At 39.2% G+C, this 17,605-nt stretch overlaps 2 protein-coding genes across 2 annotated transcripts in view; one reads left to right on the plus strand and one right to left on the minus strand.

Moving 5' to 3' along the window:
- OR6C319 (olfactory receptor family 6 subfamily C member 319) overlaps nt 1-17,605 on the minus strand; it is a 137,666-nt gene that overhangs the window by 26,311 nt on the left and 93,750 nt on the right. The gene's annotated exons all lie outside the window — the stretch shown is intronic.
- Nucleotides 4,240-5,169, plus strand: OR6C4 (olfactory receptor family 6 subfamily C member 4). Its single transcript, NM_001391068.1, has one exon. It carries the CDS (start codon nt 4,240-4,242, stop codon nt 5,167-5,169), a length of 930 nt encoding a protein of 309 aa, NP_001377997.1.

Below are 17,605 nucleotides of genomic sequence, written 5' to 3' on the forward strand. Positions count from 1 at the left end.
TTACATAAAATAAGCAAAAAGAAAAACTAAATAACTCGATTTTGGTTTTCTGATTATAAGATAAAAATGTTCCTGAAGGAAGCTTAGATTGGTGAATCTATAGAATACAAAGAAATCATACATTTGGCAAATTCATAAAAGTTACTCATTCAGATTTAAATTCAACTTAGCATCAAACATCAATAGCATCTTACTTCTTGGTGAGAAATCCAATCCATTTTATTGTGTCTTTGAAGATTTCTGTCCCTTGTTTGTTTTGAAGGGTATAAATAAATGGGTTAAGCAAAGGGGCGACTGAAGGAGTGAGCATCAACATGACCTTATTAATGGCTACTCCTTCCTTCCCTAAAGGTTTGATGTAGATGAAGATACAGCTGCCATAGGTGAAAAACCTGAGAATGTGTCAGTATGCGTGTCAGAAATCCAAGCCAATTTATCAACCTGTTCATTGCAATGAGTCTCTGAAGACTGAATTTTAGTTTAAGTAGAACAAAAGTGACCTTGACTAGTATTTTGGGTATCTGTGAGGCAAGAAATTCTCAAAGTTCCTTACCCCATTGGAGAGGAGGGAACACCTTGGGTAAGGAATTGTTGCTGCCACTGGTCAGACCACATGACTATATCATTGACAATAGTCCAAGAGTCTATAAGAATGTGCAGAAGGGGCCAGTTGTTTGCCTGGACATCCTCTCATGCTAAGATGACTGTGCTGACCCTTTGGTATCATCTTTGATTAAGGATGTCCCATTTAGGGAATGGAACGCAGCAGCTTTTTAGTGGGCTCCATTGTGTATGATGATGGTGCTGACATCTAAAGGATACAAACTCCCTTTCCTGATCACTCAGTTGTTCTCAAGGGGCTCCCTAGGTGGCCAATGGATACGGGAGAGGGTGACCTCTTCAGGCACCATTGCATCTAGCAAAGGAGTGAGGACATGGAAACCACTTCCTCTTATAGGTGGGACATGCCAGAGGCCCCATTTTTGGCTGTAAAAGCAGCATGTTCATTTTAATAATGAGGTGTCTGTGGCCATGCCAAGTTTGGGGGTGCTGCCTCAATGATCCAAGGCATAATGGACAACAGGGTGCAGAGAGTCACAGGCTCAGGACTTGTGGAAGCGTTTCTCTCAAGAAGGACCCAGTATGCAGCCACAGTTGCCACCCTAATGGTGTGGGGTGCAGCCAAGGAAGATAGTTTCTTGCACCAGAAACCCAAGAACAATTTGTGGCTGCCATGGCTGATCCAGGGGCTCCCGAGGGCAAGAGAGGAGGTTGTTGAAGCCTCTACAGTGAGGGCCTTTCTGGGTGGGACACTGCTTTCAGTGTCTTTTTATTTCAATTTCGACAGGTTCTGGAGTCTTTTGTTGCTGGGTGGCCCATTCAAAGTGAGCCAGTTTGTGAGGAACAGCATAATGGAGTTAAATAAAATTTGCAAATGAGGAACACGTCGCTTCTGAAACCCAAATGAACACAGTAAAGGCTGTGTCTACTTTAAAGTAAGAAGTGCTGATGAAAGTGAAGAGTTGGTTGCTTACTGCATCAGGTATGAATCACCCTTGGGCCAATGAGTAACGTTCAGAAATTTTACTGAAGTAGCAGGACCGTGAGTTTTACAGGATGCAATGGCCCAACTCTGATTGGAAAGTTCTGTGACAAGCGTTTGTATAGCCCATGTGAGTGCATCTTTTGAATTTCCATGCAGGAGGAGGATGTTCTCAATACGATGTCATTTCTGTGTTCCTAGATAAGTTGGATGCGGTTAAGATCTTGCCTGCAAAGTTACATGCATTGGTAGGCTGTTGAAATATACCACTGGGAGGCAAGTGAAAATGTATTGCTCCTTCAAAGGTGAAGGCAAATTGCTTCTGAAAGGCAGTAGAGCTAGTCATAGAATAGGACATATTAGTCAAATGTATAACAGCAAAATATTTCCTAGTTGCTGATTGGATGGAGTATTAATTTCAGTAATATTAGGTATGCAGGTATTAATGGAGGATACCATGGCATTAAGGTTGTGGTAATGCACTGTGAAGTGACATTGTGAAGGCAGGGGTAATCCACTGTGGAGAGATATAAATGAATTATATCAGGTTTGAACACTAGCTAAATTGGGTTATTAAAGGGAGAAATAATAGGAACAATGCCTAGGCCAGGCATACCAATCCTCAGGGGTCTCACGTCATTGCTCTCAGCTTCACTAACCTCAAGGCTGGGGCAGATTCTCTCATGGAACCCGTATCATGGTCTCTCTGGACCTTCTCTCCTCAGCGGTATGTTTACAGCTTGTTCTCACACTTGTCAACAATTGAGGTTCACTTGCGTCTTTTGAACTAGGGTCCACAGGGCATCTTTAGCTTCTTCAGGAAATTGATCCCCAAGTACATGTTCCAAAAAGAGCAGATAAAACCTGTGTCGCTCTGGCTAACTTAGAAACTGCAAATAAGCCCATACTCTGCCTTCTAAGGACTTCACAATAATCTCCCTTAGAACAGAAATATTAAGGAAATTTCAGTTTATTAGATTCCTCACTTCTAATTCTATCATTGCTGGTGCTATGGGAGGTTTTGCTTCTTTGTTTTTCTTTTTTATTACACATGTGAAAGACCATGTCTCTCAGGAACTATGTTTGGCTTCAGGTTTGGATTCATAGAATGGAAGGTAATACAGTTCCTTCTTAGTTAAGCCCCACAAACTTGGGAACTTCCATTAAGAGAAGGTACAAGCGGATGGGAGCCAATAGAAAACATGTTACATTTAATTGTCCTCAAAGACTCACATGGCTCATCTCAACTTTCGCTTACCTCTTAGAAACAACAAGATAAATAACCCACTGCAGTCATTCAGATCGTCAGGAGTGTGAGCACTGTATGTTTTTAAAGTCGCTGGTGTTATTATTCTATAAACGTGGATCATGAAATCAATCAGTTGTGAAAATCTGGATGAAATGCAATACTTGCCAAAGACCACAGGTGAGTACAAACAGGGAAGGGAGGGTTGTATTGGATCCAGCTCAATGTTCACCATCACCTGATGCCTCCGAAAGCTGTATGGAATAATGGGGGGATTGACAAGAATGATTGTCAGGGTTTGATTTTTCTAGCCCATATTCATGTGAATTAGACGGCCCGCTTATATTGTCCTTGTCTCTTAATCAGAAAAATCTAAAGATGCACACAGTACCACCACCAAAGCTTCTTTCCTTGAGGATTACCAATTTATCTACAAAAGACTCTTACTGTCAGAAACATGGATATCCCTCTTCCTGATTTCTGTATGGCAAGAATAGAGGACAGGAAAGCTTGAGGCATGACAAACTGTCATCCTGAGTTTGCCATTGAGGACTCTTTAAGAATTTGTGCAAAATCCACTCTGAGATGCTGCCTGTGGGTCTCTCAAGATGTCTTTTCTCAGAGATATAGCCCAAATCATTGCATTGGAGGCTGTGAACATGGCAGAGAAACAAATAAGAAAATGCTAATTAATATGATTTATTGATGCCTGGGCCTTGTTCATGTAGACAAAGAGGCTCACAATATACAGTGAGATATGATTGAACCAAAGATCTTAAAGTCCTAAAGCCCTATTACAAATTCATCCTAAAAAAGAACTGGGGGTGTATAAAAAAATCAATTATGTGTCAGGATCTTCAGCATTATATGCATGGGGAAATTCCCATTGGTTTCTGAAACAAAGAAGGCAGATATTTGAACAGTAATGAAGGTGAGGATTGATGGCAGATAGCCAGTGAAGCATCAATTAGTACAGGGAGGAGAAAAAAGACCAGAGAGGGAAAACGGGCCAAGGAAGGCAAAGGAAAGCACAGAACAAGAATCAGCTAGAGATACTTCTACCAAGAGCACAGCAGTAACAGAGATTAAGAGAGTCAGAGGAAAGTGACTTAAATGTGGAGATTTCACAAACATTTTGGGGGGAAAGGATAGGTTCAAAAATGTATGCTTCTGAAAAAATTTTGAGTGGTTATTCTGTAACAGATTCTGTTAAGTACCCAGAAAGAGATTGATCTGAGGAATCACAAAACCTTTAAGAATAAGGTCACTTACTTAGAAGATATGGGGCTTCCATGGAGCCAAGTCCAGTCCAACGGATGGTTTGGGCCAATTGAATAGAGTAATATATGACCTGATCCTGTGGATTACAATCAGCTTTATCTCTCCCACCTGAGAAACTTTGGTTTTCATCATTCTCACCATTTTCCTTTAGCTCTACTAAAGGTCAACAATGAAAAACAAGACCACATTTACTGAGTTCATTCTGCTGGGCCTCACAAGCCAACCTGAACTCCAGGTGGTGATATTCATCTTTCTGTCCCTCACCTACTTGCTTAGTGTCCTAGGAAATCTGACCATCATCATTCTCACTCTGGTAGACCCCCACCTCCAGACCCCCATGTATTTCTTTCTCCGGAATTTCTCCTTCTTAGAAATTTCCTTCACATCCATTTTTATTCCCAGATTTCTGACCAGCATGACAACAGGAAATAAGGTCATCAGCTTTGCTGGATGCCTGACCCAGTATTTTTTTGCTATATTTCTTGGGGCAACAGAATTTTACCTCTTGGCTTCTATGTCCTATGACCGCTATGTGGCCATCTGCAAACCCCTGCAATACCTGACCATCATGAGCAGCAGAGTCTGCATACAACTTGTGTTCTGCTCCTGGCTGGGGGGATTCCTAGCTATCTTGCCCCCAATCATCCTGATAAGCCAGGTGGATTTCTGTGCCTCCAACGTGCTGAATCACTATTTTTGTGACTATGGGCCCCTCCTGGAGCTTGCCTGCTCAGACACAAGCCTCTTAGAATTGATGGTCATCCTCTTGGCAGTTGTGACCCTGGTGGTTACTCTGCTGCTGGTGACACTTTCTTATACATATATTATCAGGACCATTCTGAGGATCCCTTCTGCCCAGCAAAGGACAAAGGCTTTTTCCACTTGTTCCTCTCACATGATTGTCATCTCCCTGTCTTATGGCAGCTGCATGTTTATGTACATTAATCCCTCTGCAAAAGAAGAAGGTGCTTTCAACAAAGGAATGGCTGTGCTCATTACTTCAATTACTCCTTTATTAAACCCCTTCATTTATACTCTAAGAAATCAGCAAGTGAAGCAGGCATTCAAGGACACCATCAAAAAGATTGTGAAGCTTTAAAAAACAGACTACATTTCAATGAAAATATATTTCACTCAATAAATGTGTATTGAGTGTCTACTATTTTTCAGATGCTGAGCTGGCCTTTGAGGATAAAAACATGAAAGGCACAAGAAATATGTCCTAATTTCAAGGAATGTACAGTCGAGTGTGGTGTAAATGGGTATAAACTATAAATTTTTGTAATAAGTTTACAAAAATAAAATTACTTGGTAAGTGTTACTAGAGAAAGATGAATGAAAATCCATAAAAAGGACAGTTGGAAAGAGTTAACTTTTCTGGAAATGATTTGAAATTTTGGAGGCAAAGTATATTGCTTATTTACTCAAATAGGAAGTCAAGAATTTGGAGTGAGAAAGAGAGGCCAGATCATGAAGGAATTTAATTACAAACTATGTAGTTAGCTGGACATTGGTGAGTCAAAGAAGTTTTGAGAAAAGAAGCGACATTATCTGCGTTGTTTTGAAGGAACTCTAGAATGGGCGCTGTTCTTCACGGAGCCCTGGAGACTATGCTTTTCTCAACATGTCAATAATTTTGATTCTCCTTTCCTTTTTCATTTATCTTTAAACTGTAGCCATCTTCCATCTTTCCACAAAGGAATAATTTTTTTTTTAATTAAGTTAATGATAGGTTACAATCTTGTGAAATTTCAGTTGTACATTAATGTTTGTCATTCGTGTTGTAGGTGCACCACTTCACCCTTTGTGCCCACCCCCCACCCCACCTTTCCCCTGGTAGCCATTAATCTGTTCTCTTTGTCCACATTTTTAAGTTCCTCATATGAGTGGAGTCATACACAGGTTATCCTTCTCTAACTGGCTTATTTCACTTAACATAATTCCCTCAAGGTCCATCCATGTTATTGCAAATGGAATGATTTTGTTCTGTTTTGCAGCTGAGTCGTATTCCATTGTATATATGTACCACATCTTCTTTATCCATTCATCTGTTGATGGGCACTTAGGTTGCTTCCATGTCTTGGCTATTGTAAATAATGCTGCAATGAACATTGGGGTGCATAGGACTTTTGGGATTGCTGACTTCAAGCTCTTTGGATAAATACCCAGTAGTGGGATGGCTGGATCATATGGTAGTTCTATTTTTAATTTTTTGAGGAATCTCCATACTGTTTTCCATAGCGGCTGCACCAGTTTGCATTCCCGCCAGCAGTGTATGAGGGTTCCTTTTTCTCCACAACCTCTCCAACATTTGTTATTATTGGATTTAGATATTTTTGTCATTCTAATGGGTGCAAGGTGATATCTTTTCCCTGATGATCAGCGATGATGAGCATCTTTTCATGTGCCTATTGGCCATCCGTATATCTTCTTTGGAGAAATGTCTGTTCATGTCTCCAGCCCATTTTTTGATTGGGTTGTTTGATTTTTTGTTGTTGAGTTGTGAGAGTTCTTTATATATTATGGATATTAGGCCTTTGTCACATATATGACTTGCAAATATTTTTTTCCCAGTTAGTGGGTTGTTTTTTTGTTTCAATCCTGTTTTCATTTGCCTTGAAGAAGCTCTTTAATCTGATGAAGTCCCATTTGTTTATTCTTTCTATTATTTCCCTTCTCTGAGAAGACATGGTGTCTGAAAAGATCCTTTTAATACTGATGTTGAAGAGTGTACTGCCTACGTTTTCTTCTAGAAGCCTTATGGTTTCAGGTCTCACCTTTAGGTCTTTGATCCATTTTGAGTTTATTTTGGTGAATGGTGGAAAAGAATGGTCAATTTTCATTCTTTTACATATGGCTTTCCAGTTTTCCCAGCACCATTTGTTGAAAAGACTTTCTTTTCTCCATTGTATGCTCTCAGCTCCTTTGTCGAAGATAAGCTGTCCATAGATGTGTGGCTTTATTTGTTGGCTTTCAATTCTGTTCCATTGATCTGTGCACCTGTTTTTGTACCAGTACCATGCTGTTCTGATTACTGTAGCTTTGTAGTATGTTTTGATGTCAGGGATTGTGATGCCTCCCATTTTGTTCTTTTTCTCAGGATGGCTTTAGCAATTTGGGGTCTTGTGTTGCCCCATATGAATTTTAGGATTCTTTGTTCTAATTCTGTAAAGAATGTCATTGGGATTCTGATTGGGATAGTGTTGAATCTGTAGATTGCCTTAGGTAGAATGGACATTTTAACTATGTTTATTCTTTCAATCCATGTGCATGGAATGTCTTTCCATCTCGTTATGTCGTCATCCAATTCTCTCAGACAGGCCTTGTAATTTTCATTATATAGGTCCTTCACTTCCTTAGTTAAATTTACCCCGAGCTATTTTATTCTTTTTGTTGCGATTGTGAATGGTATTGTGTTCTTGAGTTCTTTTTCTGTTAGTTCGTTATTAGAATATAGAAATGCTACTGATTTATGCAAATTGATTTTATACCCTGCAACTTTGCTGTAGTTGTTGATTACTTCTAAGAGTTTTCCAATGGATTCTTTGGGGTTTTCTATATATAAGATCATGTCGTCTGCAAACAGTGAGAGTTTCACTTCTTCCCTCCCTATTTGTATTCCCTTTATTCCTTTTTCTTGCCTGATCGCTCTGGCCAGAACCTCCAGTACTATGTTAAATAAGAGTGGTGATAGAGGGCATCCTTGTCTCGTTCCTGTTTTCAGGAGGATGGCGCTCAGTTTTTGCCTGTTGAGTATGATGTTGGGTGTGGGTTTGTCATATATGGCCTTTATTATGTTGAGGTAGTTCCCTTCTATGGCCATTTTGTTCAGAGTTTTTATCATAAATGGCTGTTGGATCTTGTCAAATGCCTTCTCTGCATCTATTGAGATGATCATGTGGTTGTTATTCCTCAGTTTGTTGATGTGGTGTATCACGTTGATTGATTTGCAGATGTTGAACCATCCCTGTGTCCCTGGTATGAATCCCACCTGATCATGATGTATGATCCTTTTGATGAATTGCTGAATTCTGGTTGCCAAAATTTTGTTTAGAATTTTTGCATCTATGTTCATCAGTGATATTGGCCTGTAGTTCTCTTTTCTCGTGGTGTCCTTGTCAGGCTTTGGTATCAGTGTGATGTTGGCCTCATAGAATGTGTTAGGAAGTGTTCCATCTTCCCTAATTTTTTGGAATAGCCTGAAAAGGATAGGTATTAAATCCTGTCTGAAAGTTTGGTAGAGTTCCCCAGGAAAGCCATCTGGTCCTGGGGTTTTATTCTTTAGGATGTTTTTGATTGCTGTTTCAATCTCTTTCCTTGTGATTGGTCTGTTCAAATTGTCTGCTTCTTCTTGAGTGAGCTTTGGGAGATTGTAGGAGTCCAAGAATTTATCCATTTCCTCTAGGTTATCCATTCTGTTGGCATAGAGTTTTCCATAGTATTCTCTTATAATCCATTGTATTTCTGCAGAGTCTGTTGTTATTTCTCCTCTTTCATTTCTGATATTGTTTATTTGAGTTTTCTCCCTTTTTTTCTTTGTAAGTCTGGCTAGGGGTTTGTCAATTTTATTTATCTTCTCAAAGAACCAGCTCTTTGTTTCATTGATCCTTTCTACCACCTTTTTCATTTCAATAGTATTTATTTCTGCTCTGATTTTTATTATTTCTCTCCTTCTGCTGACTTTGGGTTTTATTTGTTCTTCCTTCTCTAGTTCCGTTAGGTGTACTTTAAGGTTGCTTATTTGGGATTTTTCTTGTTTGTTAAGATGTGCCTGTATTGAGATGAATTTTCCTCTTAATACAGCTTTCGCTGTATCCCATATGAGATGGTATGGCATGTTATCATTTTCATTTGTTTCCAGGTATTTTTTTATTTCTTCTTTAATTTCTTCAATGATCCATTGCTTGTTCAGTAGTGTATTGTTTAGTCTCCACATCTTTGTGCCTTTCACAGCTTTTTTCTTGTAATCAATTTCTAGCCTTATAGCATTATGATCAGAGAAGACGCTTGTTATTATTTCAATTTTTTTAAATTTGTAGAGGCTTGCCTTGTTTCCAACATATGGTCTATCCTTGAGAATGTTCCATGTGCACTTGAGAAGAATGTGTATTCTGCTGTTTTAGGATGAAGTGATCTATATATGTCTATTAAGTCCAATTGTTTTAGTTTTTCGTTTAGCTCCACTATTTCCTTGTTGATTTTCTGTCTGGATGATCTGTCAATTGATGTGAGTGGGGTGTTGAGGTCCCCTACTATTATTGTGTTGTTGTTAACATCTTCCTTTAGGTCTGTTAATAGTTGCTTTATGAATCTTGGTGCTCCTATGTTGGGTGCATAGATATTTATAAGTGTTCTTTCTTCTTGATGAAGTGTCCCTTTGGTCATTATATATTGTCCCTCTGTGTCTCTCTTTACCTGTCTTATTTTGAAATCCACTTTGTCTGAAATAAGAATTGCAACACCTGCTTTTTTTTTTTTTTTTTTTTTTGCTGTTATTAGCTTGAAGTATCGTCCTCCACCTCTTCACTCTGAGCCTCTGTTTGTCCTTGGGGCTGAGGTGTGTTTCCTGGAGGCAACAAATTGTTGGATCTCGTTCTTTAATCCATTTTGCCACTCTGTGTCTTTTTATTGGAGAGTTCAATCCGTTTACATTGAGAGTGATTATTGATGCATGTGGACTTAATGCTGTCAATCTGTTGCTCATTATCTGGATTTCCTGCGTTTCTCTTCCTGTGTTCTTTAGCCTACCCATTTAATACTACAATTTCTTATGCTGGGTTTTTTAGATTTTTCCTTATTTATGTTTTGTGGCTCTGTTCTGTTTTTTAGTTTAGTGGCTACCCTGAAGTTTGTATTTAGAATCTCGTGTATAATATAGTCTATTCTCTGGTGGTCTCTTACTTACTTGGCCTAGACTGATTTAGTCCCTTTGCTTTTCCCCTCCTAAATTATTATTTTCATTTCTTATTCCAACTCGTGTTATGAGTTTGTAGTTAGAGTGATAAGATCATCTTTGCTATGGTAGTTTCCTTACCTTTATCCTACAGCTATAGTTGAATATTTGCTATCCTATTCTGGTTCTTTTTATCTGTCTCCCTACTCTGTGGTTTGTGACCCCTTTCTCCCTTTTTTCTTTTTTCAGGTATGAGAGCCTTCTTGAGGATTTCTTGTAGTGGAGGACTTTTGGTTACAAATTCCCTTAACTTTTGTTTGTCTGGAAAAGATTTAATTTCTCCCTCATGTCTAAAGGATATTCTTGCTGGATAGAGTATTCTTGGCTGAAGATTTTTATCTTTTAAAGTTTTGAATATATCACTCCATTCTCTCCTAGCTTGTAAGGTTTCTGTAGAGAAATCCACTGAAAGTCTGATAGGAGTTTCTTTGTAGGTTATTTTCTTCTGTCTTGCCGCCATGAGCATTCTTTCTTTGTCTTTCATTTTTGCCACTTGTACTACTATATGCCTTGCAGTGGGTCTTTTTACATTGACAAATCTAGGAGATCTGAAAGCTTCCTCTACACAAATTTCTCCCTCAATCCCTAGATTTGGGAAGTTCTCTTCTATAATTTCATTAAGCACACTTTCTGCTCCATTTTCCTTTTCCACGTTCTCAGGAATTCCTATGATCCTTAAATTCTTTCGCCTCATTGAATCCACTATCTCTTGGAGATTTTCCTCATTTGTTTTAATTCTTAGTTCTCTTTCTTCCTCTGTCTGGAGCCATTCAGCCTGTCTATCTTCAATTATGTTAATTGTCTCTTCTATGGTGTCTACACGAGCATTCAGGGAATCCGTATTCTGTTTTATCTGGTCCATTGTGTTTTACATCTCTAGTAATTCTGTTTTATTCTTCTTTATAATTTCAATCTCTTTTGTGAAGTAACTCCAGAACTCGGCTTGTTTCTCTATCTTTCTCTCTACCTCATTGAGTTTTTTTATTATAGCTGCTCTGAACTCATTTTCACTCAGTTTACCTATTTCCAATTCCTCAGGACTTAATGTGTTTTTATTGTTTTCCTTCTGGTCTGGGGCTTTTATAAATTGCTGGATGGTAGAGGGGAAGTTTTTTCGCATGGTGGTAGAATTCGCTTGCAGTTACAGCCTGTCGCCACTAGATGGGGGTCAAGAGCCACGTGTTCTGAGCTCTCCGCCTTCGGGCCAGATGGCGGCGCCCAGCGTGGGTTGCCGGGGGGTGGGGTGGTTTTTCTCCTGCGCCGATCTGGATTCGGATCAGTTCTGTTCTCTGGTCTCCTGGGGTCCTGGGTTTATGGGGTTCCCACACACGGAAGCTTTCCCCCATCAGCAGGTTTCCAACTGTACCTGCGGCGGGAGTCCTGGACAATCCCCCGGTCACGCGGCCCCTCCCCTGCTCCTTCCCGCACCCGGGCAGCGATCCCAGACCCGAGGTGAGGTAGCGAAGTTCTCTCCTACCCCGTTCCAGCTCCTCCGAGGCCAGCAGCAGTGTCTCCGTCCTCCGTATTTTTGATACTGTAGGTCTCTGACGTCCTGGCATTAGGTTTATTTTGCTGAAATTCAAGTTCGTTCCAGTCCTTTGTTGTAGTTTGGAGGGGGGAGAGCCCGGGTCAGCTCACCCTGCCATTTTGCTTCACCCACCTCCATAAAGGAATAATTTTTAAAAAGATATACATTGATCTACTTTTCTCCAACTGAAGAAAAGTTCTCAAGATTTTGTCAACTTACATGTCCATTTTCAGTAGTTAGTTTTACAAGAGGTTTCTAGAGGCAAGGTTAGAAGCCTCTCACTTCTCCTAGACAGGCTCACTCATTGCTTTACATAGCTGACATCTTTTTAACCCACCGCCTGAGATATATCCCACTCTCTTTCTTTGGTAACTTCTGATGAATTTTTTTTCTATTGTGATTTCATTTTCATCTTTTTGTTTACTTTTGTTAGATATTAGAAAGGACAAATTCTGTGATATTGCTCAATTCTTTACATTTCCCCAAATTTTTGCCTTTGTTTTTAGCATAAGCTATAGATGCCTGTTTAATAAAGTGAAAAAGAATATAAAATATCAACACAGTTTAATATCTAGAATGTTCCAAATTGTGACTCTTAGCAATCAACTGAGAATAGACTTCCCTACCAAGAACTCCACACATGGATCCAAGGTAACAAGTTGAATTTGAAGGGGGTAGTAAGGCCTCAACTTCAATGGTCCAAGGACATTTTGGAAATCTGAGCACTTGCGCATAGTTTAGTTCTATCCTAAAGCGCTGTAGAAGGCTGGGTACTGTTTGGGATACAAATGGGTCATCACCTGGTGTATTCACATGCTTTATATGTGGTAATAATGTTGAGTGAAATGCTGCTTCTTCGGCATCTAAGGAACAAGCTGGATCAGACTGATGATGGAAAAAAATTTCCAGAACTACAGAAAATATTGAAGAGTGTATAACATTTTTAATAAAAGGTCTTTTACATAAAGCCATTGCTGTTTTGAACATTGGGGTATCTTTGGTGGCTAAGCCAGAGATTAGCGCTGACTTTCAATTTATTCCAAATTCATTGAGCTACTATTAATTCATAGAGAAATATTCTTCAACAGCCACATCTGAATCATTAAGATCCCACTGATCCACATTTCTACCAAAACCTATGATCAAGTGGAAGACAGTGCCATAATGTGCTTTAAAATGCAGGCTTTAGTTCAAATCCCAGATTCTCAACCTTCTACCAGAGTCTCCTTGGAATAGTTACTGACCTCTCGAAGACTTGCTTTTCTCAACTCTAAAATGTGGATAGTAATAGTGTCTATCTTGTAGGATAGTTTTGAGCATTTCACGAGATAATAGGTGTAAAATATTTAAAAAGCCATTACTTATTGTGTTTAATAAATGATATCCATTATAACAACATGATAATAGTACAGTACCCTTTTAAAGAAACTAGGTCTTAACTGGTTAGACCAGGTATTAAATTGATTGGTTTAGTGTAACTGGAACTGTAAACATGTTGGCTATTCTACTTCAAATTCCTTTCTAGCAAAGCCTGTTTATTTCCATTCCTCTTGTGTCCAGTTGCATCCGTGGGCAGCCAGATCAGTGAAGGCCTTCCGCATTCTACAGATAAAACAGATCAGAACACTTGGCAGCAGGTTGTTAGGACTGGGCTACCATCAACTCCACGTGCCCTGCATATCTCTGAGTATGCTGAGGCAAGGAAGAAGAGTACTTGGTATGAATCAAAGTTCAAGAACACTAGCCAAGTCTTGATCCAGCCTTCATAATATAAGCATTTAGAAATGAATTTGGGAAGGAATTCATCACCTTCTAAATGAGCTTGTCCAAAGACAAGTCATGCTCCCCTGAAACTGTTCATCTAAGCTGGCTTTGTGTTAATGCATACTTGGCAGGTACTCCATGTCCTAGCTAAGCAAAGGAATGAGGTTAATGATTCTGCAGTTGGGCTCTCGAAATGTTCAGTGTCAAAACGTATAAATTTGGGGGTTTTATCCCTCCTAGCACCACTGCAGACAAGAATCAAAAATGCAGCTTTACCCGCCTGGCATTCTCAGGATGCTATCAGAGCAGAGCTAAGTGAGGAGATAATAAAACAACCGGGGCTGGTCTGTCCCTCTTGGGGATTCGTTCCTCTCTCCTCTCTCCCTAAGCCCCCAGAGGATGTGGACTTACAGATTCCAAATCTAAACAGGTAGTCTTCTCCAAATGCTGTGTCTTGGAACCAGTTTAAAATAAAATTCAAAAGAAAAAAGAGAATTTTTCAAGAAGCCAAATAAGGTAAGAACAGTTCTGTAACGACTTGGGCTTTCTGGCCTTAGGATCATCTTTTCCATTTCTTTTAATTCATTCAAAATGTCACAAACTAGGGCTTAATCTGCTCACACATATCACTAGACAGTATAGCTGAAGCTACACAGAGGTCATGAGTTCAGAAGTCAAAATAATCACCCATCTGAGGAATAGATCCACTGCAGGAGTGGAGAGGGGGCATGATTACACACCAGACAACATACGATACAAAGAATTATTATTGGAACAGAAACATCAAGAACTTGAAATAAGTACAATTTATTCAGAAAGATAAAAATCACACTGGTAAAAATAAGGACAAAACACATAAAGAACTAGGTAAAAAATACTGTTGAAAAACCTAATGATGGAAATAAAGAACAAAACAGATGAAGCTCATACCGAGAGAGATAGAACCAATACAAAAATAGTGACAAACTCTCTGAGATCAGAGATCTGATAAACTCTCCTATAAAGCAACAGAAAACAATAAAGTGATTAGATTAGGTAGGTAGGTAGATAAATAGTCACCGAGAAACAAGAGCAGATGCCAAATAAACCTAGATAATAAGAGTTACAGGTGAAGAGAAGGGGAAAGAAAAAAGAAGGAAATAATAACATAGTTCCTTTAATAGGGAAAGACGGATATCTCTGAGTATGCTGAGATGAGATAGGTAAGGAAAATAGACACCTTAAGAAGTCAGACATTTAAATGTGACAACACTTCAGAAGGCTTGACATACAAAGATCACATCTGAAGACACTTTCAGAAGAAATACTCAAATAAGAGAATAAATAAATCCAGAAGGATGATGCAAATAATATGAAACTTTAAAATGATTATATTAAATAAATTATATTTATTATATATATTATATATAATATAATAAATTATATTAATCATATAAAATATACTTTTATCTTTTAAAAAGTAAGACCCAAAGAAGAGTAAAAGACAGAAAATCTATATTCATTGCCAGAACTAAAATTCTAGAAAACACGTACATGGTGGTGTTTTGAAGAAAGTCCAAAGTAACATACACACGAAGAATAATAACATATTTGCTGTCATCCAAGAAAGAAAGAAAGATATAAGTTTAAGAAATCCTTAGATTAAAATGAGTAAGGATGAATCTTAAGGTATCTATCCTGAAAATAAAATAGAATTTATAACTTTTAAATCAACAAAATAAAAAGTATTCATCTAATGAAAGATACACATAAAAAGTAATAACAAGTAGAATAGATGAATATACAGAATAAGATGGCAGAAATCAGTGCCACTATATAGTAATTATAAAAACAATATATCTGTGTATCCCGCAATAAAAAAACCACAGATCCTCAAATTAGATTAAAAATAGAAATAAGTAAACCCAGGAATGTGTTGCATATAAGAGACACTTAAAGCAGGATATTAAAAGGTTGAAAATAAAAGGAATGAATGACGTCGTCAACATGGCAGAGTAGGTTTTCTACTGTCTTCTCAAAGAATACCAATTTTGACAATCACTCATGGACAAGAGTGCCTTTGTGGAAGTCTGAGGGTACACTGGAGAAATTCCAGCAGACCACGGGAGCAGAAAGAAACACTGGAGATTGAATGTTTGAAGAGGGTACGAGGAATAGTTTCACTTTGCCCACATCATCCCTCCTGCAAAGTGGCACATCTCAGCGCCAAGAGAGACTCTATAGGTCCATGATTTCTCATGTGGGAGAAAGTGAGAGTGTGAAAGTGAGCGCCTTGTTCCCCAGCTGTGTGGAAACCAACAAAGAGGTACATTTTTTTCTTGCCTCATCCAGAAATCTGAGTTGCAAACTGCAAGATTAGGGGGCAGTGAGCAGCCAGGAGAGTAGCAGCCAGGGCTCAGAGGGAGCAACCATTGGGAGGTGGGTCCTACTAACCACTTTGAGGACTCCACCAGGAAGCCCACCAAGGAGTGTTTGGAATCCCTCACCTGCGGATCCCCTCAACTGATCCACAGGCACCCCCAATGTTCCACGAGCCTCCCAGCCTGTGGCCAGCTCCCTGTGCATTCCCCTGACAGTGGTAAGAGTGAGCCTTTGCAGATGGCTTGTTAGCATGTGCAGAAAGCTGGCCTGACTCTATGGGACTGGAAGAAAGCACACAGTCTTGAACATTCTGGCTTCCATTGTTTCTACCAAGAAGTATGCTGTCCTCACATTTTCTCACTTTTATGTAATGAGATTTTGGTGGGGGGGGGGGGATGGTGAGGAAGATTGGCCCTGAGCTAACATCTTTTGCCAGTTTTCCTCTTTTTGCTGGAGGAAGATTGTCTCTGAGCTAACATCTTGGTCAAGCTTCCTCTATTTTATATGTGGGATGCAGCCACAGTATGGCCTAATAAGTGGTGCGTAGGTCTGCACCTAGGATCTGAACATGTGAACCCCAGGACGCTGAAGCAAAGCAGGCAAACTTAACCACCATGCCACCAGGCTGACCCCTGTAATTAGATTTTAAAAACTCTCCGTGAAGCAAGTATAAAGGGAACACATCTCCACATAATAAACATCATACACGACAAGCCCACAGCTAGCATCATACTCAATGGTGAAAAGCTGAAAGCCTTTCCTCTGAGAGCAGGAACAAGACAAGGCTGACCACTCTCACCACTTCCATTCTGGTAACAATTAGGTAAGAAAAAGAAGTAAGAGGCATCCATACTGGAAAGGAAGAGGTAAAAGTGTCCCTATTTGCAGATGACACGATTTTATGTATAGAAGACCCTAAGGACTTCGTCAAAAAACTGTCAGAACTGATAAACATATTCAGTAAAGTTGCAGAATACAAATCAATACACAAAAATCTGTTGTGTCTCTATAACTAATAGCAACCTATTAGAAAGAGAAATAAAGAAAACAATCCCATTTGTAATTGCATCAAAAAATACCTAGGTTGGGGCTGGCCCTGTAGCCGAGTACTTAAGTTCACGTGCTCCACTTCAGTGCCCCAGGGTTTCGCCAATTCTGATCCTGGACGTGGACATGGCACTGCTCATCAGGCCATGCTGGGGTGGCATCCCACATAGCACAACCAGAGGCACTCACAACTAGAATACACAACTATGTACTGGGGGGCTATGGGGAGAAGAAGAAGAAAAAAAAGAAGATTGGCAACAGATGTTAGCTCAGGTGCCAATCTGTAAAAAAAAATACTGAGGAATAAATTTAACCAAGAAGGTAAAAGACCTCTATGTTGAAAACTACAAGACATGAGTGAAAGTAATTGAAGAAAACACAAATAAATGGAAAAATACTCCACACTCATGGATCGGAAGAATCAATGTTGTTAAAATGAGCATACTAACCAAAGCAATCTACAGATTCAATGCAATCCCTCTCAAAGTTCCAATGGCATTTTTTAAAGAAATAGGACAAATAATCCTAAAGTTTGTATGGAACCACAAAAAACCCAAATAGCCAAAGCAATGTTGAGAAAGAAGAACAAAACTGAAGGCCTCACGCTCCCTGATTGCAAACTATATTACAAAGCTATAGTGATTAAAGCAGCATGGTATTGGCATAAAAACAGACACATTGATCAGTGGAAAGGAATAGAGAGCTCAGGAATAAACCCATGCATACATGGTCAACTAATTTATGACAAAGGGGCCAAGAATGTACAAGGGGGAAAGAACAGTCTCTTCAATAAATTGTGTTGGGAAAAGTGGACAGCCTCATGTGAAAGAATAAAACTGGACACTATCTTACGCTGCATATGAAAATTAGCTCAAAATGGAT

Source organism: Equus caballus, chromosome 6, assembly GCF_041296265.1.
Source record: "Equus caballus isolate H_3958 breed thoroughbred chromosome 6, TB-T2T, whole genome shotgun sequence".
Lineage (NCBI taxonomy): Eukaryota > Metazoa > Chordata > Mammalia > Perissodactyla > Equidae > Equus > Equus caballus.

What these genes read in the sequence shown, in the direction of transcription:
- OR6C4 (NM_001391068.1), top strand. Translation starts at nt 4,240, where the DNA reads ATGAAAAACAAGACCACATTTACTGAGTTCATTCTGCTGGGCCTCACA.